Consider the following 25,413-nt stretch of genomic DNA (forward strand, 5'->3'; position numbering starts at 1 on the left):
ATCAGATGCATGGAGTGAAAATACAGGAGCAGGTATAAATACATGAAAGGATGGGGGTTGCTTTACCAAGTGTGAGATCAGTCTAACGAGAAATCAATTAACAGCAGGACACCAAGGGAGGAAAAATAACTTTTGAGGTGTTAAGAGAGTGGCCCATTACAGACAGTTGACAAGAAGGTGTGAGTAACAGTAGGGAAGAGTTAGTATTGGGGAAATTAAGTTTAGGTTTTGTAATGACCCAACCACTCCCAGTCTCTATTCAGGCCTAATCTGATGGTATCCAGTTTGTTAGGCTAGAAAGCTATTATCATAGGTTCATAACTGTACAGAGGGGCTGGATACCAACACTGTAGAAGTCTGGTGTTTGAAAACCCATATCTGAATCTTGCAGCTTTGGGTTTTTTTGAAAACTTAAGTTGCGGGGAGCTTGTATGTGAATGTTTCAGATCAACTTTGTACTGTTGCTAATCTTATCTTCACTGGTGGCTTGTTGAAGCATGCTGTTCTTGACATACAGATCCTGTATAGTTTACAATGTCCCCTAATATATCAAATCTTGATGAGCCATTCAGAGTGGACTTCTGTAGTTTTTCTGGGCTTCTGAAGAAACAGGGTTCTGGGACAATGCACAGTGAAAACTCTTGAAGGTGTAATAAAGTGCAAATGCTAAGTGGATCCTGTAATCCTCCTCGTCCAACTGAGATGTGCTTCCTAGATTTCTGTTCAAAGCCATGTGAGTTGTGGAGTTAAGGGTTTGGCCTTTGACCAAATGGCCTTACTAAATTTTCATGGGATGCATGGCATTGGTTACAAGTAGCACTACATGGTCTGCTCGTGAGCTAACTTGGTAAAAACTGTTTTGATTGAGATGCTAATGCCAGGAGCTGAAACTAAACCACTGAGGGCATGTCTACCTGGCATGTTGGAGTAAGCCATCCAACCCAGGTCAACAGACCAGTGTTAATGGGGCTTGCTCTAGAGCTTTACACTACGACTCTTGCTCTGAAGCTTAGGGGTAGGGTTGGGCTTAAGAGCCTCAGCCCCAGCCCAAGCTGCAACTTGAAAGTACTGTCTATGTGGCTGGTTTTAGAGCACTAGCCTGATCTCTCAACCCAGGTATGACCCGAGATGCCTCAGGTAGCCCACAATGAAAATGCCAAGGTCAGGGCATGCTGCTAAAAGGAGAGCAGATTCTGCCAAAACTGGTGGTTAACACTGTAGCTAGTCACCAACCAGCCACAAATTGCTCCTGACCCCCCACGCTGTATTATCAAGAAACAAAGCAAAATAAATCACACAGCCCCCTTTATTGCATTCCAGTTATCTGGCTCCCAATCAGCAAGTAACACCAAAGACTGGCTGTACAGGGTCAGACCAGAGGTCCATCTAGCTCAATATCCAGTCTTCCAACAGTGGCCAATGCCAGGTGCCCCAGAGGGAATGAACAGAACAGGTAATCATCAAATGATCCATCCCCTGTCACCTATTCCCAGCTTCTGGCAAACAGAGGCTAGGGACACATCCCTTCCCATCCTGGCTAATAGCCATTGATGGACCTATCCTCCATGAATTTATCTAGTTCTTTTTTGAACCCTGTTATAGTCTTGGCCTTCACAACATCATAATAGATGTCCAGTAAGGTGAGGAGTTATTTAAAACTCTACTTACTACACAAAATGTTCTTCTTATCCCCAAAGGGCCATCCACATTACCAGATCAGTACTAATCTGGATCTTACCCAAAATATGCTGCCAGCCAATCCTTTGGTATCTAAAATTAAAGGTTTTATTATAAAACAAAGAGAAGAGTTGTTAAATAGTCAAAACAACAGGGTGGATTTGATTTAAATCACTAGTCAGGAAGACTCGATTTAATCATGGATTTCTACATAAAAGTGCATTCTTGTTGGTTGTTATAACCTTAATACACGTTCTTCACAACTCAGATATAGGTCTAATTTTTAGAAGGTATACACACTATAAATTTTTTAAGTGATTTATTTTGACAACTTTTTAGATGAGTTTTACAGCTATATCAGAAAATGAATGATTGGTTATTTCATTTATCAGAGGTAATTGGAGCAGATATTTATGAAGTCATTGGGAGGTGAACTATCTCCAATTCAACAGGTTAATCATTAATATTTGGAGGATTTTCTTGCCATCCTATATGAGGAGGAGAACATCATCAGACAGACATTTAAATTTTTATTTAACTAAAACAACGTTATGTATTGTGGATTTTTTTCTTCAACAGCAAACATATAATTTAATAAAGCAAGCATATGAATTTTTGAATTTAGTTAAACATTCAGGTTTTTTAAAATCAGGTTTGTTTTTGTAAAAATTGTTTTAACTAAAAAAAATGAAATATTAACACGCCCCCCCCCCCCAATTAACTCGACTATGTCAGCCACATCAACACGAGAAACTTAAAATATTGGCTTCTGCAGCTAACTCAGTCGTCTTCACCTTCATTTTCTTGTTTGTTCATAATTTGGAAAAGAAAAGCAAGCTTTCCTGCTTTTTCAGATCCCACATGATTTCTCAATTTGGAATGAATTAGTCCAAAGGAAGAAAATATTCTTTCTACACCGGCAGAAAAAGCTACTGCAGTTAAGAATGAGATTATCACTTCAACAGTCTCTAAATCCAAGTGCTTAAGTAACTTCCACCAGTTCACTGGTGTTGCCTTTCTTTAAAACATCATCAGCAAACATATATTTCTTGAATGGTTCTTATTCCCAAACTGGGTCTCTTTTACAGCCTGCTGCCATTATAGGTTTTCCCTTCTAGCGAACGAATCGTATGGTAGATCTCAAATCAATAAAGGCTACACTCAGACCTCAGGACTTCTGGAAAATGCTGCTCAAACAGTTTCACTTCTGTTTCTACTGCCTGTCCTTCCCTTCTCACATTTATCGCCAGACTACTTCTCCTTGTCCAGATCTATTTCACCCCCAACAATCTTCTGTTCATTGAACTTTTGGAAACTTTGCACTTTTAGAGAGAGATAAGGGATTGACTCTGTGTACACAAATTTGCAGAGGACAATAGGGTATGGTCTCTTATTTCTCACCTCTATATATTTATTTTAAAAACATTTTTGATGTTATCTATGATATCTGAAGACACAAATCCACAGTTTGAGAACTGCAAAACCAAGCACCTCTGATGGTATCTTCTAGACTGAGCACTGAGTCCCATTTGGTAGATAGATTAACCTAAATCTATACAGAAGCCCCTGGAATCCCATAAGATTTGGATACCTAATTCATGAACTATTAGGTTTTGTAAATGTGTTCTTTCTTAAACATTACATAAATATATTCTCTCTTACTATAGAATTAGAATTTATAATCCCTATTTCACGATGAGATTTCTTTGAGCTATAATGTATCTTAATTAAAACTATCTTTTGATCAGTTTTTTCCTCAAAGCATTTTATCTAAAAAAATCCAATTTACATTTTTATTTTTTTTAAATCATTGATTTTTATCCACCCTGCAAAGCAGTCAGATACGTACATATGACATCAGAGTTCGTAGCAGCACTGGTGAGTTTGCTGGCTCTTTGAAACACATCCACATGGATGGGTCTGTCAGTCCTTTGTTAAAGCTTCAGTTTGTAGAGAAGTTACTCCAGAGGTGAGAAGCAGGATAGAACACACAATGGAGAAGATGGCAGCTGCTTGTTTTTTATATCCTTGCCATGTGGCTTATACATTGTCCCAAACACAAGCTCACATGGGCATGGAAAAGCATTTGGAGTCCATGTCTACAGACATGTTCCTACATGTTGTCCAGCTGATGCATAGGTGTAACCCCTGCCTTTTTTCAATGAGCTCATTGTACAGCTGATTGTCCTTCATGGGCCATTAAGCAGGCTAGATACTGCTGATGTCAATCTGTCTGGGAGCGTCCCCCAGAAACACAGCACAAGTTTGATATACAAATATACCACACATAATCAGGTTTATATGTATTGAGTTATGAATATCCTATTTAGCCAATCATAACTTTTCCAGTGATGCCTTACATGGCATATCTTGTATGATTCATTGCAATTTTGTAATACTGATAGCAATAATATTATAAATGGTCACCTATATTCCATACAGTGTCACACTGGGCTTGGAGGCTTGCTGTAAAATGCTGCATAGATGTACCCTGAAAAGACACAATGCATAAAATTGTAGAAAAGTTACCTTGCTAGAGAGGCAACTAGCATTTTTTTCAGCTAAGCTATATGCCCATATTTTGATGGGATTATGGCTGTTTCTGGTACTAAAGATGCACACTTTTCCAGTAGCTATTTTCATTTTAACTACTGTCAGCTGTATTTTTTCCTACCAGGTCACATATAATTATTTTTAAATGATCAGTAGATTCAGAGATGGGTGTCGTGACCAATTCTGCTTAAGCATGTAAAAGAGTCCACTGCCAACCATAAAACCACAAAGCTTAGTACCACTTTTAAAACCTATCTGAATGCTTCATTGCACTATCTTTATACTGATTTGTACGTGTATTTCAAACTACTCTTTTATTCATTTGGTTAGACTTTGGTATGCCAAACATGATATTTATACCATACATTTTTTGTGCTTTTGCTTAGTACCTTGGAGGCATGTCTGTAGTTGAAATAGCCTTGGTTGTGGTGTGGATCACAAGCTGAGCATAATTGTATTTTTATTTTTTTTCTCCTTTGCTCAGCTTTTCTACCCTTCATTGGCAATGAATAATGTAGTACCAGGTAGTATGGACAGCCTAATTTTTAATGAAAATTTAACAAGTGTAGTAGCACTCCTTCCCTTTGGTCCTAGAACATATATCATATTTGCAGCTGAAACATTCCACAATCTGTTTCAGAGTAGCAGCCTGGACAAGAGTATCCGCAAAAAGAAAAGGAGGACTTGTGGCACCTTAAAGACTAACAAATTTATTTGTGCCACAAGTCCTCCTTTTCTTATTCCACAATCGGTAATGCATAAGAAACAGACAATCTTTGGCATTCAGGCTTGGGCGTGGCAATCTGCATTTTCATCAAGTGGAAGAAAAATAATTAAGGGTATTAAAATTCAGTTCATTTCTAGGTTGGTCAGATGGCCCTTTCTAAACAGCCATCTTGAAAAGAGCACTTACACAGGAAGTGAACTGCAAATATGTTCTGTGTGGGAAGGCATGCACAATTTCTGTATGAAGGCTGAAGGTGCACCAGATTGTTTTGTTTAGATTAGAATGTGAAGATGGTTCACTGAACCAGTTTGCTCTGCACCTCTTCTGTTATCTGTTTTTTTCTGAGGAGACGTTTCTGTTGAGTTCACTATCAGCCCTGAGTCTGAGGGTATTCCCCCACCCCATCCCAAAGAAACAATGTTATTGTGGGCTATCAACCGGACAAACATTTTTCATTATTTTTCTGCTCTTTTAGAGAGAGAACCCTGGTTTAAACTCTTGAGTCGAAACTTTTTAAGTTTCTGATACCAAATGGAACTTGATGTAACTTCACAATGACTTGTCAAACCACACAGGCAGCTGCTAAATGGCCTTTTTCTTGTTTTATTTAAGCTGGAAATGTTGAGTGAGACATTGTAGGAGACTTTGACCTTGTCTTTATAGTGAACTTGAGAGCTAAGAATCTACGTAAATATTTTCCCCCATAACTGATCTGAAACATTTATTACACTAACATGCTTGAAAATCACGAGTCAAAATTAAAAATGGAATCCTTTGTAAAACTTGCACTGCATGTTGCTATTCCGCATGAATTCTGCCCTGCCTCTGTGGCGAGACTACATTTCTTTAGCTCTATATGGAATATGATGTAGCCCTTTCTGCTTTTTTACCTTTTGGCTAATAGTTTGGTTACCTTAGGGTAAAACACTTTTTTGGAGAGTATTTATGCTAGCCTTTACAAACCTGTTAACTACCGAGAGCAAATTGGCTATCAGTTAACTCATGGTGGAAGTCTAATATAGACTGCTAATTATTGGTATCTTTATCTAACACAACTGTGAAAAGTATAGCATAAAAAAACCCTACATTCAATATTCTGTTCACATTTAATATATGCTGTATCACTTCCAATTGAGTTTGGAAGACCAAATACCTATTCGCATCAGTATACCACTTAGGATTTCACAGTTACTCATCCTTCCTCAGGAGGGAAGCCTGACCAGGCTGGGTGCTGCAGCAAATTCTCTTGTCCTCCTGGAATAAGGGGAATCTTTCAGAGTGGGGTTTTTTCAAACTTCCTCTGACTCTTTAGGTTCATCTACAGCAGAGAGGAAAAAATGTTGCCGCAGCTGCAATGACTGCAAACTACTTCTGTGTCTGAACAAAGCTTGCACCTGCACTGGCCCTCTGCATTCTCTGTAACGCCAGTGAACGGGTAGTGATCAATGGCTCCATGTCTAGTTGGCAGCCGGTATCAAGTGGAGTGCCCCAAGGGTTGGTCCTGGGGCCGGTTCAATATCTTCATAAATGATCTGGAGGATGGTGTAGATTGCACTCTCAGCAAATTTGCGGATTATACTAAACTGGGAGGAGTGGTAGATACGCTGGAGGGGAGGGATAGGATACAGAAGGACCTAGACAAATTGGAGGATTGGGCCAAAAGAAATGTGATGAGGTTCAATAAGGATAAGTGCAGGGTCCTGCACTTAGGATGGAAGAATCCAATGCACCGCTACAGACTAGGGACCGAATGGCTAGGCAGCAGTTCTGCAGAAAAGGACCTAGGGGTGACAGTGGACGAGAAGCTGGATATGAGTCAGCAGTGTGCCCTTGTTGCCAAGAAGGCCAATGGCATTTTGGGATGTATAAGTAGGGGCATAGCGAGCAGATCGAGGGACGTGATCGTTCCCCTCTATTCGACATTGGTGAGGCCTCATCTGGAGTAGTGTGTCCAGTTTTGGGCCCCACACTACAAGAAGGATGTGGATAAATTGGAGAGGGTCCAGTGGAGGGCAACAAAAATGATTAGGGGTCTGGAACACATGACTTATGAGGAGAGGCTGAGGGAGCTGGGATTGTTTAGCCTGCAGAAGAGAAGAATGAGGGGGGATTTGATAGCTGCTTTCAACTACCTGAAAGGGGGTTCCAAAGAGGATGGCTCTAGACTGTTCTCAATGGTAGCAGATGACAGAACGAGGAGTAATGGTCTCAAGTTGCAGTGGGGGAGATTTAGATTGGATATTAGGAAAAACTTTTTCACTAAGAGGGTGGTGAAACACTGGAATGCGTTACCTAGGGAGGTGGTAGAATCTCCTTCCTTAGAGGTTTTTAAGGTCAGGCTTGACAAAGCCCTGGCTGGGATGATTTAACTGGGAATTGGTCCTGCTTCGAGCAGGGGGTTGGACTAGATGACCTTCAGGGGTCCCTTCCAACCCTGATATTCTATGATTCTATGACTGGAAGAGGTGTTGCAGCTGCACTGGTGCAGCTGGTCTCTCCCTCCCACTCCCGGTTCTAATTGGGTCCGAAGGCAGTCGACGTTAGTCTACTCTTGGCTCTACCGTTGCTGTTCCCTGCTGTCCTTCTTGTGTTCTCCCCCCCCACCCCCCAAAAAAAGGTGGGGAGAGTTAGACTCATAACTTCATGTATGCTTGTATTGATTCTAACTTACATGTCAGAAAACATCAAACCTAACCGGGAACTGTGCTGTTCTCATCTCCTGAGAAACAGGAGAGTTAACAAATGCACATTAAACACCTGCTTAAAATAAACCTTGCTGTTTGATGTCCCATGATCCAGGTACTGCTGTTCTCTCGCATAGCTCTCTTCTCTCTCCTCAGTCCTCTAACAAAGGGCTTGTACTGGATGTGCCCCTGGGATGCTATTACGGGGGGAGGGATTTGGAGGACCTGGAATGAATTCCTCTATGGGGAGCTCTTCTCTCAACTCTGGTCTGGACCACTCCCCTGTCTGGATGTAGGAGGAAACGTTAAAGAAGCTGTTAATTCAGCTGTAAAACAGGGCCTTAGGCTGCAGGCTCTAGTCAGCCATTGAAGTGACTGTGGGTTGCAGGCTCTAACCCACAACCAGAAGTACAATAAGACAGACAAACACCTGAAATATTTAGACAAAAATCAAACCAAATTCCTTATCTCCTTGGAGCACTGTTCTACCAATAAGCACCACACCACTTGGGGATATGCCGATGGACCACAGTCTGTCTGACAGAAGGTGCAGGGTACTTCCTGCTATGCTCAAGCCATAGTATCTGCATACACAGCTCTTTCACGGTGGAAAACAAATGTTAACAGATCCAAATAACATACTGCCAATTATCCACCAACTCCAGAGAGCTGTACAGAAGTTATAGGACAGGCACCAACTTGCACAGGTTGTGTTGTGGCAAGTATTGTGTGTGCAGTGCCTTCATTTGCACACAGACGGGGTTTATGGTTATGGCATGCTGAACCATTGCAAGGTCATAGTATTCTGGCAATGTTTAGCTACGCTACTCTGAAATAGTGCCTTTTCCATAGCATAAAGACCTTAAGTGACACCTGTAACAGGACTTTCATACTGTAGTGAAACAGATTACAATGTGAGTTTTGAGTTGAGGTGGATTCTGGTGGCTAATCCCCTTCCTCCCCCACCAAAAGCATAAAACTACTAGGGGGAAACCCCAGCTGCGCAGACTATGTGAATTCAAGATAAACAAAACTACATATCCTGAACTCTAGTTCTTTTTTTAAAAACTAATCTGCTGGCTTGAGATCTCTAGAATCATGGAACAACCTTAATAATGAAACTGCAGCAGCAGAGTAAATCATTAACTCCTGCAGGCAGCAATCTGGACAGTTTTCTTTGGGCACAGATACACGATCCAGACATCAAGATACTTTTGAACTGACCCTGGAATCTTTTTATTTAATTATTTTCTCCGGAGTCCGATCCTTGACCATCTGGAGTCCGGACCATGACAAAAAATAATTGACTACCTATGGCATACACTGTAAACAACTGAAAACATGTTTCAACAAACATTTCAGTTTCCGTAAGCGCTAAACACTAGTTTTTTTTTCTCACTTAAAAAACCTGTTCTCTGTCAGAGGCAGGATATTGAATTTAGTGCACCCAATCTGGAAGGGTAAATCCTATGTTACTTACATCTATAAAAGGTTGTAATATTTGAAGCTTTCTCTGAGGGTGGAGAAAAGGGCAATCCTGACATTCTGTTTTAGCATCAAGGGAAAGATACTTAGCAGTGAGAAGTTACACAACTAATATTGTTTCTCCTAGTGAATTGCCTGGTGGTCTGTGTGTCTTCACATGATTATTTTGTATTTAACAGGGAACTGAAATGGTAACTAGTAACATAATACTCCACCATTGTGTTAACTTGGAGTCATAGCATAACAAAGGCAGTTCTGAAAATAAAGGCTCCTTTAGTAGGAGATTCAACATACACATGGAAACAAAGACTTCAGGTAGAAATATAAGTTGTACTGCTTTATTCAGATAGGCAACTGGTCAACCGGTAAAGATTCACAGCTGGGCCTTCAGAAAATCATTCATATTTATCACTCGCATGTTTACCTGCATTAAGTTACAATTTCTTGAGTATTGTATTTATCTAGCTGTGGTGTAAATCAGTCTTTAAAATTACAGTGTCTTTGAATTCATTTTACATTTCTCAAAGCTGTTATCCACTTTGCTCTGTACAGTAGTAGCGGTGCAATGAAAAATATTTCCCATGGAAATCATTGGCTTCTCTTTGCTTTCTGTGATAGTGATAAGGTTTCTCTTAAGCACTAGTCTCTAGAGCTATTTAATTATATACCCTGAAAGTAACCACCAACTTTATGGAACCAATGCTCTATTAGTTACAAATTGCAGCAGTCTTATTTGGAGGTGTCCGCTATTGAACTGACAGAAGGTCACATCACCAATTGCTTAAAGTAAACAGGAAAAAATAAAGGTCTGCTGAATTAGCCTGTACTACAGTAAGCACAAGCAGTGTTGTAATTGTATAGTATTCCTTAATGAGATACGTTAAGTAAGGCTCAGTTCTATAATAGAACTTCTTCCTAGCACTGACTCATTGTAGTACGTGGATGTGGATGTACGGTCCCTTCTTTGGCATTCTGACAGTTTATAAATTCTCTTACATCTTGTAGATGGGCTGAGACTGTCTCATGTTCGAAGCTGTTACAATCTGTACTGAAACTGTCCCCACAAAATCCACAAACAGCTTCTTCCTTGCAGACTCAAGGGGCTTGAGGCTGCCTTATTTTGGTTTCCTTGACTGTTTTTTTCCTAACTCCCCTCCTTTCTGACTTGTCCTTTTGGCATGTTTTGTGTTCCCCTGCCACTGATAATCTTATACATCACTCTGCCCCTTCAATGACCTAATCAGCTCCCATAGTCTTGAGCTTACACTGTCTACCCTCAACCTACTTCTTACTTCTTCCCCATGTCTATGCTTGCATATCCTTCTGGATGTCCTGTTAATTTCCTAAATTAAACCCAACAAAAGCTGAACTGTACTTTCCCTCCTAAATTAGCTTGACTCCTCACTTCGTCCATAACTCCACTGTCTTCTGTCAGTCTCGTAATGCTGTAGTTACTCTTTCCCTCTCAGTAAATCTAGTCACTTCCTAACACTTCCCGTGGGTTCTCACTGGTTAAAATGCTGATTCATGCCATGGCATGAACTCTTACAGGGGCTACAGTAAACTGCTCTTCTCCTGCAACTTTCTCCTCCTACCTTGACATCACCTAGCAACTAAAATAATCCTCTTGCCACTTTTTAGCAGTTGAGCCTCCTCCTTTTGGCCTCTCATTCCTCTTTGCTTAAAGATCAGTATCCTCATCTTTGCTAAGGTTCCACTCCTGTCTCATCTTCCACTCTTGGTTTTGAACTTTCACCTTTTGGGGCTCTCTCCTTTCATTGTTGCTTCCTTCATCTCCAATTCTGACATTCATGCCTCTCTTCACATTGCTCTCCTTTGGCCTGGAGTGACATCCTTCCAGTGTGCCAAGCCTTCTCTCTCCCTGCAATCTCATATCAAACCCCATTGCTTTCCACTGCTGGCTTCTGTTTCTGTGCCACCTGATCTTAATTCTAATAGCATCATGTTTGTTTAAAGGCTAGAATTCCAGCAGTCTGACTGCATCTCAGTGGCACCTAAATATACTGTAGATTGTCAACCCATAATTCTTCACTCTTTTCATTTGTAGCTCTCAAAGCCCTTTCCAAGTATGGGCAAACCCCAGTATCCCTGTTTTACAGATGGGCAACCTGAGGCATAATTTAAATATAGTGCTGGATCCTCGGCTAATGTAAACCTGAGCTGTTTCAGAGCGTTTAATGGAGCCACATAGAATTGGTCAACTTTTTCCCCAAAAATGCAGCTTTTTGACTAAAACTTTCATGGAAAAGCCTCCAATTTGGTCAAATCTTCCTGATTTTATTGAAAAACTGAATGTTCATTGGTTTAAAAACTCCTAGTTTTTGGGAGCCAAAAAAAATGTTTATGAAAATCAAGTAGTCCCTGGTTATGGCTTTCATTGGAAAAATGTTTCTCCCCCAAAGTTCCCTGTAAAGACACACACAATCCTATGGAAAAATTGGCACTTCTCAACCAGCTGCAGAACTGCCCTGAATTCTACCAGCTAAGGATCTGGCTTTTAATATGATAAAACCCTGGGTACTCTCTAGCAAGCTGGACCTAAATCCTGTGGCAAGACTCCTTGCTCTCTTTTAGCACTCCCATGTAGAAAACTGAAATATCTGACAGATTCCAATTTTTTTTTTAATGGAAGCTTTTTAATTCAAGTGTGGAAACAATCCAGTATTCCTGGTTTTTAGTCAGCTTATTTGAAGCAGCCCCCAGCTTTTCAACACGTTTAACTATGAGGAGAAAAAAATCTGGTGCACAAACCTGCATCCTGGCTATTAGGGAAAGCTGGATTTGGATAGCTGGCTCTTTTGGTATTTAGGAAAGTGGGGAAGCAGTTTAGTTTTTTGGTACCCAGGAAGCTTTTGATACTGGGGGAGGCAATGGATTCCGTGTTGACTGGGTCAGAAGTGACTAAAACTCTGAAGCTGGAATTTATATGCCTCACTCTGACTTCTTTCATAGAAACATCTGGCCACACCCCAAAATTATGAACAAGCCCACTAGCTGGATGTTTCTGCTACAGTCAGCAGTTGACTAGTTAATTGGTCGTCTGGCTTCAGTGTTAAGGGCTGCATCCATTTCAGAATATCCACAATGTTGGGGAGATAATGTTGCAAATGTTACTCCTGAGGAAATTCTGTGCCACTGTGTATACAGAATTTGTGCAGAAATTAATATTGTGGATGCAGAATTTCCTTTTTCTCCCACCGAGAAGGGCTACAGAGCTGCTGGCTGCCACTAGGGGCTGCTGGACCCAGCTCGCAAATAGAAGACACAGCTGGAGGGTTCCTGGGAGCTGTAGTTCCTTGCCTGCCCTGAAGGAAGGAGGCAGCATGCAGGAAACTTAGTACAAACCCAGGACACAGCATCAGGCTGTTTCTCCCTGTGGATCCCTGGGGGTTAGGAGGTGTGGGTGACTGGGCTGAGGGAGGCCCCGTGGATGGGCTCTGGGGGATATGGGGTGCAGGTTTCTGGGCAGGGGTAGGCCTGGTGGCAGTGCTTTGGGGGAGGAAGGGGCATGGGGGGGTAATCCCCACAGTTGGGCTGTGGTGGGGAGGAGGTGTGGGTGTCTAGGCTCTGGGGGGTACAGGGTGTGAGTGTCTAGACTGTGGTGGGCCCTGCAGCTGGGCTCTGGGGTAGGAGGAGGTACAAGTGTCTGGGCTGGGGGTTAGGGCGTACAGGTATGTGCCTGCCCCCCCCCCATGGGGCTCTGAGGGGGAGGATGCAGAGAAACAGATTTCTTTAATGCTCTACTCCTGGAGGAATTTTTTTGTCTGTATTGTTAGACATAGTTGCTGACAGATATTTTGAAATAAGTTATGTAATCGTGCCAGTTTCAATTATTTTGGTAGTGTTTTGACAAAATATGCAGAATTTTAAAACACGCACAGAATTTTTAAATTTTTTAGGTTCCGAATTCCCCCAGGAGTAAAATGTGAGCCCAGTGCAGTGCTACTGTCAAAATCACAAAGGTTTAGGTACTACCTCAAAGTGTGTGTTTTGTGATGAACCCTGATTGTGGAATCATGGAATAATGGAGATCCTGAAATATAAACACAGCTTACAAAATTCTACAAAAACTATCAATATTGGTGTGATCAAAAGGCAACTAAACAGTGTCCTTCACCCTGCTAATCCTGACTGTGTGCCAAGTCATGTTGATGACACTTGCAAAATAGTCATACTGGTGAGATGGAATCAGATTGCTGCTTGGCTGTGTGTAGGTGCCTGGCTTTATCCCCACAACTCTTTCCCATCATGTATGGGGAAGGGAAGGAGAGTGACAGATGGTTTTTTGTCAAGGGCTGCTGGGTTGGGAAATTGAGAATGAGAGGATTCTTCATCAGTAGTGTGAGGGAAGGCAGGTGTCATTCCTATCCTCCTGCCCTTTTACTAACTAACCAACAACTCTTACCCATTTTAGCACTGACTTTTGTGTGTGTCAGCTGCTCCAGTTCTCCAGGTGAGGGCCAGACTGACATGTATTGGGAAAAATATTTGTTTCCACTACTAAAGGCAGTGGAATGGGAAACTGACCATTGGTAGCTTAAAAAGGCATTCTGTACTAAGATAATGGGAGAGATGGCTTCCACATGGAAGATTTAAAGTAGGGCTGTCAAGTGATTAAAAAAATTAATCGTCATTAATTATGCAATTAATCGCACAGTTAAACAATAGAATACCATTTATTTAAAGAAATGTATGTTTTCTACATTTTCAAATATATTGATTTCAGTTACAACACAGAATACCAAGTATACAGTGCTCACTTTATATTATTGATTATAAGTATTAGCACTGTAAAACAGCAAAATAAATATTATTTTTCAATTCACCTAATACAAGTACTGTAGTGTAATCTCTTTATCATGAAAGTTGAACTTACAAATGTAGAATTGTATAAAACAAAACACTGTTTTATTTTTGAATTCAATATAAAACTTTAGAGCCTGCAAGTCCGCCCAGTCCTATTTCTTGTTCAGCCAATCGCTCAGACAAATAATTTGTTTTGCATTTGCAGGAGATAATGCTGCTGAAAGTGAAAACAGGCATTTGTATGACATTGTTGTAGCCTGTATTGCAAGATGTTTACATGCCAGATGCGCTAAAGATTCATATGTCCCTTCATGCTTCAACCACCATTCCAGAGGATATGCATCCATGCTGATGACAGGTTCTGCTGAACAACGATCCAAAGCAGAGTGGACGGATGCATGTTCATTTTCATCATTTGAGTCAGATGCCACCAGCAGATGGTTGATTTTCTTTTTTGGTGGTTCGGGTTCTGTAGTTTCCGCATCAGAGTGTTGCTCTTTTAAGACTTCTGAATGCTCCACACTCATCCCTCTCAGATTTTGGAGGGCACTTCAGATTCTTAAACCTTGGGTTGAGTGCTGTAGCCAGCTTTAGAAATCTGATATTCAAGCTGCCTTTGTGTGTTGTCAAATCTGCTGTGAAAGTGTTCTTAAATCAAACGTGCTGGGTCCTCATCCTAGACTACCATAACACACACTACACGGCAGAATGCAGGTAAAACCATAGAGCAGGAGACGTGCAATTCTCCAAGGAGCTGAGTCACAAATTTAATTAACGCATGTTTTTAAACAAGCATCATCAGCATGGAAGCATGTCCTCTGGAATGGTGGTTGAAGCTGCATATGAATGTTTAGCGGCATAGCGTATCTGGCACGTAAATACCTTGCAATGCTGGCTACAGAAGTGCCATGTGAATACCTGTTCTCACTTTCAGGTGACGTAAATAAGAAGAGGGCAGCATTATTTCCCATAAATGTAAAGAAACTTGTTAAGCCATTTGCTAAGAAAAACAAGAAGTAGGACTGTGTGGACTTGTAGTCTCTAAAGTTTTACTTTGTTTTGTTGTTGATTGCAGTTATGTAACAAAAATCTACATTTGTAGGTTGGACTTTCACGATAAAGAGATTGCACTACAGTATTTGTATGAGGTTAATTGAAAAATACTATTTCTTTTGTCATTTTTACAATGCAAATATTTGTAATCAAAAGCAATATAAAGTGAGCACTGTATACTTTGTATTCTGTGTTGTAATTGAAATCAATATATTTCAAAATGTAGAAAAACATCCAAAAACATTTAATTTCAATTGGTATTCTATTAACAGCACAATTAAAATTGCGATTTATCATGATTAATTTTTTTGAGTTAATCGCATGAGTTAACTGCGATTAATCAACGGCCCTAATTTAAAGTATTTTCTTCCCCTGAAAGTACAGAAGTACTAACTAGTGTCCTCAGGACACACCCACAGATCTCTCTGCAGATAGACATTAAACTGTTTTCATCATAGACTCTCCGGACCGTACCTTGTCACTTCAAGACTTTTATCTAAAGCTTTTCTTGCACCAGCTGGAGATTGTATGTGCTGGCCCTTCTCTTGGGGTCTAAAGTGAGCACTGTATGGGTATGTCTATACATACAGTGCTGCAGTCGCGCAGCCAATACAGCTGTGCTGTTGAAGCATGTGGTGAAGGTGCTCTATGCTGACGGGCCCGTCAGCCTAAAACTACCACCTCCACAAGCAGCAGGAGCCGTGTCTGTGGGAGGAGCTCTCCCACTGATGTAGCGATGTGCACATGAGCGACATTGTTCCACTCCCGAGCGCTTATGTTGGTGTAACTTTCAAAACCTTGAGTGACACAAGTTTTGTTGACATAGCCTATTGTTTCTTCAAGTAGCACTTGGTTTGAAACTAACTTGCCACTCTTAACAGTGTTTTTACAGATGTCGTCTTCAGCATTTGAAGTGAAAGATCAGAGTGGTAAAGTCTGCATAATAGCTAATCTGTCAGTGTCCTTCTCAGTGGAATACACCACCAAGAGCAGTCAACAGGTAGGAGCAGTAGCTCAATGTTTACTTCTAATTTGCATTTTAAACAGGCAGACTGATGTTAGGAGTTAGATCAGACATTAAGCCAGAAAAGCTGCTTGCGCAAACAATGCTCTTTAAATCTTTTATTTCTCCTGGCTTCTGGAATAATGGCTCTCTGACACTTTATTTCCTGAGTAGACTTTGGGAAGAACTAATAGTACGAAGACTGCCAGATGCTGCATGAACTTGGGTGATTTAATTTGTCAATTTGGGGTCCTAACATCGATACTAGAAATTGTTGTATTTTGCTGCTGCTGAAGGGTGCATTTAATACTTCAGATTACATCATACACTAGACCAGTGGTCCCCAAACTGTGGGGCGTGCCCCTCTAGGGGTGTGGAGGAATGTTCAGGGGAGGGGGGGAATGCAGCAGGGCCCAGGCTAGACCCCACCGGCACTGCCCAGTTCTGGTCCCAGACCTGGCTTCTGGGCGGGGGCATGGACAGGGATAAGGGCGGGGTGGGGGTGCAGTTGGGGGACCACTGCACTAACCATGAGCAGCAACGCTTAGTTTGCCTTACCTCTGTGTAGACAGTCTCTCAAATCCTGCAGATATTGCTGCTGGCTCCTTTCTTAAATTGTGACCTTCAGTTCAGTGGACAGCATGCCCTTCATACTGTGATTCTCCTGCTTTGTGTATGCACTTAATCCACTGTTATGCCAAGAAAAATTTTAGATCCTATGGACCACTTCAGGAGAATTCTCTAGATGTCTGTCTGCCAGTTGTATAGCTGGACTCTACTTGAGTCTGTTTCTTTTTTTTTATGAGAGCTCCAGTGTATTGGGGCAATTGCTGAAGCTGTTAGGTTTGCCTATCCAGTTTGTAGCTCAGTTATTAGGTCAACAAATGATATGTGCTCATTAAATACCCATTTGAATATTTTAATTTCTACTGCTTTTAGTGTTCAGATGTGGTGGTGGTCTTCCTTTGGAGACAGCATGATACAGCTAGAGTTACCACCTAGCCAGGTTTTCCCAGCATTGTCCCTTTTTTGGTATCCGTCCCAGGAAATCTGTAAAGATGCTTAGTGTAACTGCAAGCTGTCTAGTCTTAGGGGCTCAGGATCATCCCAGATGTCTGTTTTTTGTATCTCAGAGGTGACAGCCCTAGGTCCAGTGGACAGGGCACTGGGTGGGGAGTTCAGACCTGGGTTCTATTGGCTCTGCTCTGCTACTGATCTGCTGTGGCCTTCAAATAATTTTTGCCTCTGTGCCTTAGTGTCCTCATCCGTAAAATGGGGATGATACCTACTTTAGCCCTTATATCTTAGGAGCTCTCAAAGCATTTTACAGAGGAAAGGAACTATTGCCCAAGCCAGTTTTTTCCATATATAAAGCAACATCTATAACACTGCATTGTCTGCATTATGCCAGTTTCAGTACAGTGCTGCCAATTGAATCTGCTTATTTCAGTTGAAATGAAGAGCTCTTCAGAAGCAGCTGCAAACTGTGTTTCTGTAAGATTGTTTTGCTTCCCTTCTTCTGAAACTTGGAACACTCACCTTCGAGCATACTATACCTTAGCTTAGTTCATATCTGTCTCATAAATATACCATCCCTAAAGCTGAGAGTAGGTAGCTTTAGCAATTTAAAACCTTTTTGCATGACTTCTACAAAAGTCTTCAGCAGTCTCAGTGAGGAGTTTGTTGGTTCAAAGTCTGTTGTCCACGTTCTTCATACATTCCAGTGTACTTTATTTGAAATGTTGCTTTAGTTCTAGAATTGAAAGATAGTTAACTTGTCTACAAATGAACTGCTGTTACTTTGTGCTTCACTTGACTTGATCCAGATTTTACACTAACAAAATAATTATTCCTAAGGTGCTGCAATGATCATGCCAGATAAAGTGATATATAGAAGTTCAGATCTTGAATTATTTAATTTTTATAGAGAAAACAGTCTAATAAAATCTCCATAGCAATAAATAGTCCATTAAATCCAAGTCCATTTTAAACACAACATCTTTTAAAACCACGGCAGTTAAAGTTGTAATCCTTGGTACTGCTGTTGCAAGTTGTAGAGGTGTATAATGGGTAAGATCTTGTCTGCCCTTCTCTACTTGCCTTCCAGGATATTGCCCCAAATTCACTGCATATCCTAAGGCTAGGAATCATGCTAAAAATCTTTCTCAATCATTCAATTGAATAAATTGCACCCGCCACAGGAGAGAGAAGAGAACTGAGAAGTGCTGTATACTTCAGCACTGAAAACTAAAAGGGAATCCTTATGCTGATTGGCAGGATGTCTATGTTTGGGCTGCCTGTTGGTTGCCACTTAATCAGTCTGGAAAAGAATTAAAAGGTGAGAGTAGATAAATCTCTAGGCATACACTTTGAGGAGGAATGCAAACTGACATCCCTAGTAAGGGAAGAGAGAACTGCACAATGGGCAGAAATTACTGGATTGTGCGATATGGTTGAAAGAAACAGAAGAGAGAATGAAAGTAAAACTGGAGATGACTTCCTGTTGTGTGAATGCTCTTCCTCAGTCTCTTACAAGTTTCATAATATTCTAGCGAAGTGGTGAGCACAGACAAGATGGAGCCAAATGTCTGCTTATACATGTGTATAAGTGCCCTTTTGAGCAGCTAGCTTCCCTATCAATCTGTAATCTCTCGAGCTTCATGCCTTATTAGTGGACAGTACTTTCGAATGTCAAGCTCTGGCCTAGCAAGATTCCCCTTTATGGCATGTATGAGGAGTGAGCTGTGGAGGGCCCTAACATTCTGAACTATTTCAAAATTGCACCCGGGTTAAGTTTGGCATACACTAACATTCAAAGGAAGCTGCTTTCTTAACTTAAGCCAACTGGTCCTTATAAAAGATCAACTACACGGTGTTTCTCAATGACTGGTCCATGGATTGGCACCAGGCCCTGAGATCTCCCTGACCGTTTAAGAAGGCAGCAAGCCGGCCCCTGGTATCAAAAAAGGTTGAGAAATATTAGTACAGCTTGTTAACTTCCCAGTGTTCGCTTTTGCCTTCAGTGCCGATGTAAAACCTTGTCATAGCTCCTCCTATTGCTCCTTTTCAGAAGTTAAGTAAAATAAAATTAGTAAGAATCATAGACCAGCAAGAGTTGTGCAGGCCGTACTGCTTAATTTAGTCCTTGTTACCCAGATGTCTTAAAACACCAGAGAACAAAGCTTAAATTCTCCAAACTTCCACTGAGTTCCTGTACCTCTGCTTCTTTAGTTCAGGAAGTTGGGTACAATCCGACTCATGGTGCTAGTGTGGAGGAGATTGGGGGCAAGGGAGGGTTGTTTCCTTAATTGTTCATGGAGCAAAATGCTATTCAAAAAATTTTAAACCTCAAACACTAAAGTATTTTTTGAGGGTTAAGTACTTGAATGCTGAGAATGTTCACCCTGTGGTAATGGACTCTGGCTGTGAGCGCTGGAGTAATTGCATAGGATAGCTGAAAAGTAACAGTAGGGAAGGCATTTACTAATCCCATTTAAAACTCTCGATTTTACCCACTTTAGTTGGCAGCAAATTTCACACTTACACAAAATGCTGAAGTACTGGCAAACAAAAGCAGTTGTGGTAAAGAGAATGTATCGGCTCCTGTACTGGCGATTGGATTTGGAGCGGGACATTTGTTACAAATGAATTTCACAAAGGCTTCAAAGCTGTACAGCGTTGACAAGCTAATGTTCCTTTACAATTTGTCCGATACAACGGTGTTCCCCAACTCAACTGGAGGTGAAGTAAAAAATTTTCTTGGCTTTCTGTTGTAATACATGTGGAATAGCACTTTTTTTATTTTTCTGTACCGTGTTGTCTGGAGACATACTAATCTTCGCACAACTGTAAATTTTTTGTTACAGAAACAAAGGAGGTTTCACAAAAACCTAATATTCGGGCAGACTTGGACACAAGATATAGATGTTTCAGTACCAACCAGATTAATATGTTGAATGTGACCATAACTCTTAGCAATGTTACGCTTCAAGCATATCTTGTGAATCATACCTTAAGCGGAAATGGTAAGTATCTCCTGGTTTATTGAGAGAATATACTGAGACAAGCAAACCTCCTTTGTTGTTTCCACTAGGTGTGTGGAGGCCTGCGTGAGTAGGTAATCAGAAATAGAAATATCCTTTCACCTCGAGATGACGTCTGTTCAGTGCCAGCATAGGCTGGACATGAAAGCCACCATCTGACAGCTGTACAGTGAACTCATGTGGCTTCAGTTCAGGCACACATTGGCAGCCTTGGTACAAGCCAAGGATTGTATCTGCCTGGACATCGTAAGTATTACAGAAGGGTCCCTGAAGCATATTAGTGGTGCGATATAGGAGGCAGTGACGGCGGCTGCTGCCTGTTCTGCACCTGATAAACAGGACCAGCCATCAAGAGGGTGAAATCCCACTCCCACGGATGTTGATAGCAAAACTCTCTCTCTTCAGTCGGGTCTGGATTTCACTCTAGCTGTCGAGTACGTTCCATGAACATTACATTTAAAAAGTTACTGTTGCTTTCAGTATGAATGCTCCCTATCCGGATATCCTCAGCTGGGTCCAGCATAGTCCATGGAAAACTGGGAAGGAATTTAGAGGGGAGATGACTGTACTTCCCCATACAGCAACATCTTTCTAGTGCAGGAGACTAGTCTGCAGTGACAGGGCTGGCGAATGTCTGTCTCCAAAGCCCTCTTTGGTCAATGGGAATTTCTGAACGGGTGCTGAATGAGGCTTGTCCTTGTGCAAATACAAGTGTAGACTGTTCTTCACTGGTTCAGCTACGCCTGTATTCATTCTTGTCAGTGTGCAATTCTGATCGTGTAGTCACAAGTTAGACCGGAGATTCTCACTGTGTTGGTCCCCTCCCAAGAGTGTCTTGGGATTTACTTAGTTATATATTCCTGGCTCTTCTTTCAGATGGGGAAGTGGGAGCTGCTGCTGCAGAAAGGGAGACCTGACTCCTACCTGCTGGTGGCAAATTGCCTACTTTCCTGAAGATAGATGTGCAGGAAGTTTACCTGTTCAATTTTTGCCTTGGCCTAAGATGATACTGAAGGATCCAAGCTCATATTCAATATTGGCCTCTGGTGACCAGACAACTTGGCATCCTTGCTTTAAAAAGGTGGCTAGTTGTTATGGGGAACCATCTTTTATAAATCGCTGAAAATAACACATCTGTACTGTATTTGGGACTTATTCCCACTTGCAGATGGGATCCTTCCTTCTACTGCGATACACAAGCTAATCAATTTCCCCAAACATACTAAAGGCCTCAATATATAGGGCTGTGTAGCTGCAGTAACTATAGGAAGATCTTCCGTGTGGCACCATGTAAACCCACTGAATAGCGCTCTGGCTTGTCCTTAAGCTCAGACGGGGGAATGATCTCATAGGCCAGGGTGTTAGCTCAGAGAGCAGAGCCAAACAGGGCTTCCATGCAGCATCAACACCAAGTCCACTGTGGACTGGAAAAGCAGGCTGGTCCGGGGGATGTAAGCTCCTTGGCACACCTTACCCTGAAATGGGCAGGAGATGCTAAAGAACATATGGGGCTCTGTGTTACTGTGTGTGCTTTGAGGGTTTAATTAGCTTGAAGTTTAAGTACAACCCTTCTTGACCTGCAGCCCACAATAAAACTTCTGGAGACCGGAATTGTGCAGCATGTTTGTTTAAAACCACTGCTAAGGAGTTAAGTAACCAAAAACTACATACATAGCATGGAGACTAAACTCTACGAGTGGTTCCTCAGACACAGCAGCCAGATCTGCACTACAGTGTTTGCTGCGTGGTCTCTTTTATCCACATTAAAGTGTCACATTTACTATTTTTAAGGGTAGTGTTCTTGGAGTGGGACATAATCATGGCTCAAAGCTTAGGGTCCTATACTACAGGGATTTCCTTTCCCTGACTTGTGTGGCTGGTTTAGAAAAGGAGCAGAATGCAAGGGCCTTGGGTGAAGAGTTGCTAAAACAAGTCAGGAACTTGTGTTAGGAGACCCCTGGCATCTCTTGGCAAACAATAGGGATGGGGAGTCTGCGGGGTCACTGCTCCCCTATGACAACTTTTCCTTCCCATTTACCACCTGGATCCTGGCTTTGAACTGGACAATAACAGAAGCGAGGCCGGCAAGCTGAAAGTGCATAAAACAAAAATTGTTCCCTTCAGAGAAGTGGCGGGGGGTGGCTACTAATGCAAGCAGGTCTGATTAGGAATTGACCGAGGGAATGAACCTCACAGGCTGTGCCTGTGCTAGGGGGCCATGGTGTATTTTGGACAACCATTAGAAGGAGCAATGCAGAGCAGCCTGTGAACAAGCTCCGTAAGAAGCTAGATCGGGGTGGGCAAACTTTTTGGCCCGAGGGCCACCTTGGGGAATAGAAATTGTATGGTGGATCATCAACGCTCACAAAATTGGGTTTGGGGTGCGGGCTCTGGGGTGGGGCTGGGGATGAGAGGTTTGGGGTGCAGGAGGGTGCTCCAGGCTGGGAGGGGGATCAGGGGTGCGGGAAGGTATGCAGGTTCTGGTTGGGGTTGCAGGCTCTGGGGTGGGACTGGGGATGAGAGGTTTGGGGTGGGGGAGGGTGCTCTGGGCTGGGATTGAGGGGTTTGGAGAGTGGGTGGGGGATCAAGGCTGGAGTAGGGGGTTGGGGTGTGGGGAGAGGCTCAGGGATGCAGGCTCTGAGCTACACTTACCTCAAGTGGCTCCTGGAAGCAGTGGTATGTCCCTTCTCTGGTTCCTATGTGGAGGTGCGGCCAGGCAGCTCTGCATGCTGCCCCATCCGCAGGCACAGCTCCTACAGCTCTCATTGGAGCTCCCAGGGGGCCACTGGTGCACATAGGAGCCGGAGCGGGGCCATGCTGTGGCTTCCAGGAGCCATGTGGAACAGCCCCTGACCCTGCGCCCAGGCTGGAGCGGGGCCGAGCCACATGGTGCGGCCCCCGACCCCTCTCCCTGGTGGGGGCTCACAAAGCAGCTCGTGGGATAGATGCAGGCCGTCGTTTGCCCACCTTTGAGCTAGATACTAGTAGTGATGCCATGGAAGTGCTCGGGAACGCCACTGGTGCTAAGCAAGTCCCCAGCTGCCAGCTATTCAGTAAGACCCTCAGTCCCAGAATTGTACTCTACTAGAAAATGGCTTTCAAGGAGAACACAAGGACCAGCTTCTGCTTTCCAGTGTGCTGGCAGCCAACAGACTAGGGCTGCAACATGAGCCTAGCTATGTATATGCCAGCAGAGGGAGCTAGCTGCATCATGATAAATCAGGGATACTTGTAAACTTGATTTGATGAAAATAAGTAAATGTCAAACTAATGGATGGATAGCTTCTATTTCACCATAAACTGCTGTTCTGCTAAAACTAATAGAGTAGGGATGTGTCATCTTGATACCTGAAATAGAATGGGTTTTGAGAAACCTCCTTTTGTGCTAGGCACAAGGCATTATGGAAGAAAGTGAAGCTGACCAGCTCTGTATTGAATCTACTATAGTAAAAAGTAAAAGATTCTTGAATTTTTCAGTTGGTGGTAATAGGTATTAAGACTAAAACTCCTTAAAATAAGGGGATGTTCATTCTCTCCTCTCCCTCAAAGATAAATTAGTCTTAAAATCTTTCTGTTGTGTGAATGACTTCCTTGTAATTTTGTGCAGTTGTAGTTGATTATCACCTTGTACTCTTTTCGTTCCAGAAACTCTGTGTGATGCAGATAAGACGCCCACTACTCCGGCAGTCACTACAACAACAAGCCAGGCACCTACAACAACAAGCCAGGCACCTACAACAACAAGCCAGGCACCTACAACAACAAGCCAGGCACCTACAACAACAAGCCAGGCACCTACAACAACAAGCCAGGCACCAACCTCACCTCCACAAAATCCAGGGACTGGGAAATATAATGTGACTGGTACAAATGGGACCTGTGTACTTGCTCGTATGGGGCTACAGCTTAATGTCACGTATCTAAGAAAAGATGGAAAGGTATATCTTGTTTGATTTGTACACTAAAACCTTACACAGCGAACTAGTGAAAATATTGCTTCCCTATGCTTCGTAGACTGGATTGAATGTTAATAGTACTCAATTATGGTTCTCCAGTTGAATTGTTTAACACTTTAACTTGATAGAGTGAATATTCAGACAATACAGAATTAGTGTAAACTTGCTATGAATAGTGTGTTCCTGATGTACTGGGAGCTGCCCTGAATAAGACACTTAAATATGTCTCCATTACATAGCAGTACTCTATAACCTGAATATTGAAATCCAACTAAAATATATTTGTTCAAGCCATAGAAACAGTTGAAAACATCAAAAGGAGAATCTGGAAAATGAAGATGTTACTTAAATGTGTTTGCCTCATTTAGACACACAAATTAGTGTTTGAAAATGAGGCATCTGAATCTGAACAAACTTTCAAATTCTGTGCAGACAATTGACAGTCCTTTGATACTATGCTCTTGCAATTTGCTGAGTTTCACAGTCTGTAATTTCCAGTTTCACACAGTTTCAGCCAGTGTCAAAGGCCAATACACGTGAATTTGGGGGCGCAGAACTGGTTCATAGACAAACTTAGTAGTCTTCCCTGTAACTGTATTTTTGCAACAGAATCTATTGGCTCTTTTCAGTCTGCCTCCTGCCTACTCTTGCTTCCTGGCTCCCTTGGCTCTATACTTTGGCTGCAAAGCTCAGCTCACCAGCTTTGGTGTCAAGTCTGTACCTTCCTACACACATACTTAGTTCATTAACAGGTCTGCTGGAGGGGAATAATTGGGAATCCCACTCTGGTAGATTGGGCTCTTCCCTGGCAAACCACAGTAAGACTTACTGGACAGACCAAAAGCTCCCATCCTTAGGGGACTTTGGTTGCAAGATCCCTTTTGCTGGTCCATGATTTGGATGCAAGTCAAAGGAGATGATTGCAGTCAAACTTTGGATACTGTGAGGTCCAAAAGGTAAGATGTGAACTGCTTTGTGGATGTTAACGTTGCTGGTGACTTGCTTGACCCCTAATGATTGTATTGATGGGAAATGCATTTCACAACCTTAGCTGTAAGTTACAGGTCACCTGTATGGAATCTAGTAAGCCATTTCCTGCAACATGAACTTCTAGCCCCACTGAAATGGTTCACTTGTCCCCTAATGCAGTGGCTCTCAACCATTCCAGACTACTGTACCCCGTTCAAGAGTCTTGCATACCCCCAAGTTACACCTCACTTAACTACTTGCTTACAAAATCAGACCTAAAAATACAAAAATGTCAGCACACTTACTGACAAATTGCTTGCGTTCTCATTTTTACCGTATAGTTATGAATCAATTGGAATATAAATGATGTACTTACATTTCAGTATGAAATTTTAGTTCGTACTGACTTCGCTAGTGCTTTTTATGTAACCTGTTG

General features: G+C 42.1%; 2 protein-coding genes across 5 annotated transcripts in view; one reads left to right on the top strand and one right to left on the bottom strand.

Moving 5' to 3' along the window:
* LAMP1 (lysosomal associated membrane protein 1) overlaps positions 1-25,413 on the top strand; it is a 32,959-nt gene that overhangs the window by 1,974 nt on the left and 5,572 nt on the right. The window contains exons 2-5 of one of the 2 annotated variants that reach the window (XM_073350402.1): positions 15,888-16,006; positions 19,531-19,750; positions 19,876-20,034; positions 23,698-23,990. In XM_073350402.1, coding sequence (XP_073206503.1) covers positions 15,888-16,006; positions 19,531-19,750; positions 19,876-20,034; positions 23,698-23,990 — 791 coding nt within the window. The remainder of the gene's footprint in view (positions 1-15,887; positions 16,007-19,530; positions 19,751-19,875; positions 20,035-23,697; positions 23,991-25,413) is intronic. The other variant, XM_073350412.1, reaches the window with a different exon arrangement.
* Positions 1,838-25,413, bottom strand: part of GRTP1 (growth hormone regulated TBC protein 1) — a 99,845-nt gene continuing 76,269 nt past the window's right edge. The window contains exon 7 of one of the 3 annotated variants that reach the window (XM_073350334.1): positions 1,838-4,168. In XM_073350334.1, coding sequence (XP_073206435.1) covers positions 4,091-4,168 — 78 coding nt within the window. In that variant the 3' untranslated portion in view covers positions 1,838-4,090. Of the gene's footprint in view, positions 4,169-14,420; positions 17,763-25,413 lie in introns of those variants that run through there. The other 2 variants (XR_012159630.1, XR_012159631.1) reach the window with 2 other exon arrangements.

Source organism: Lepidochelys kempii, chromosome 1 (genome assembly GCF_965140265.1).
Source record: "Lepidochelys kempii isolate rLepKem1 chromosome 1, rLepKem1.hap2, whole genome shotgun sequence".
In the NCBI taxonomy this organism is placed as follows: Eukaryota; Metazoa; Chordata; order Testudines; family Cheloniidae; genus Lepidochelys; species Lepidochelys kempii.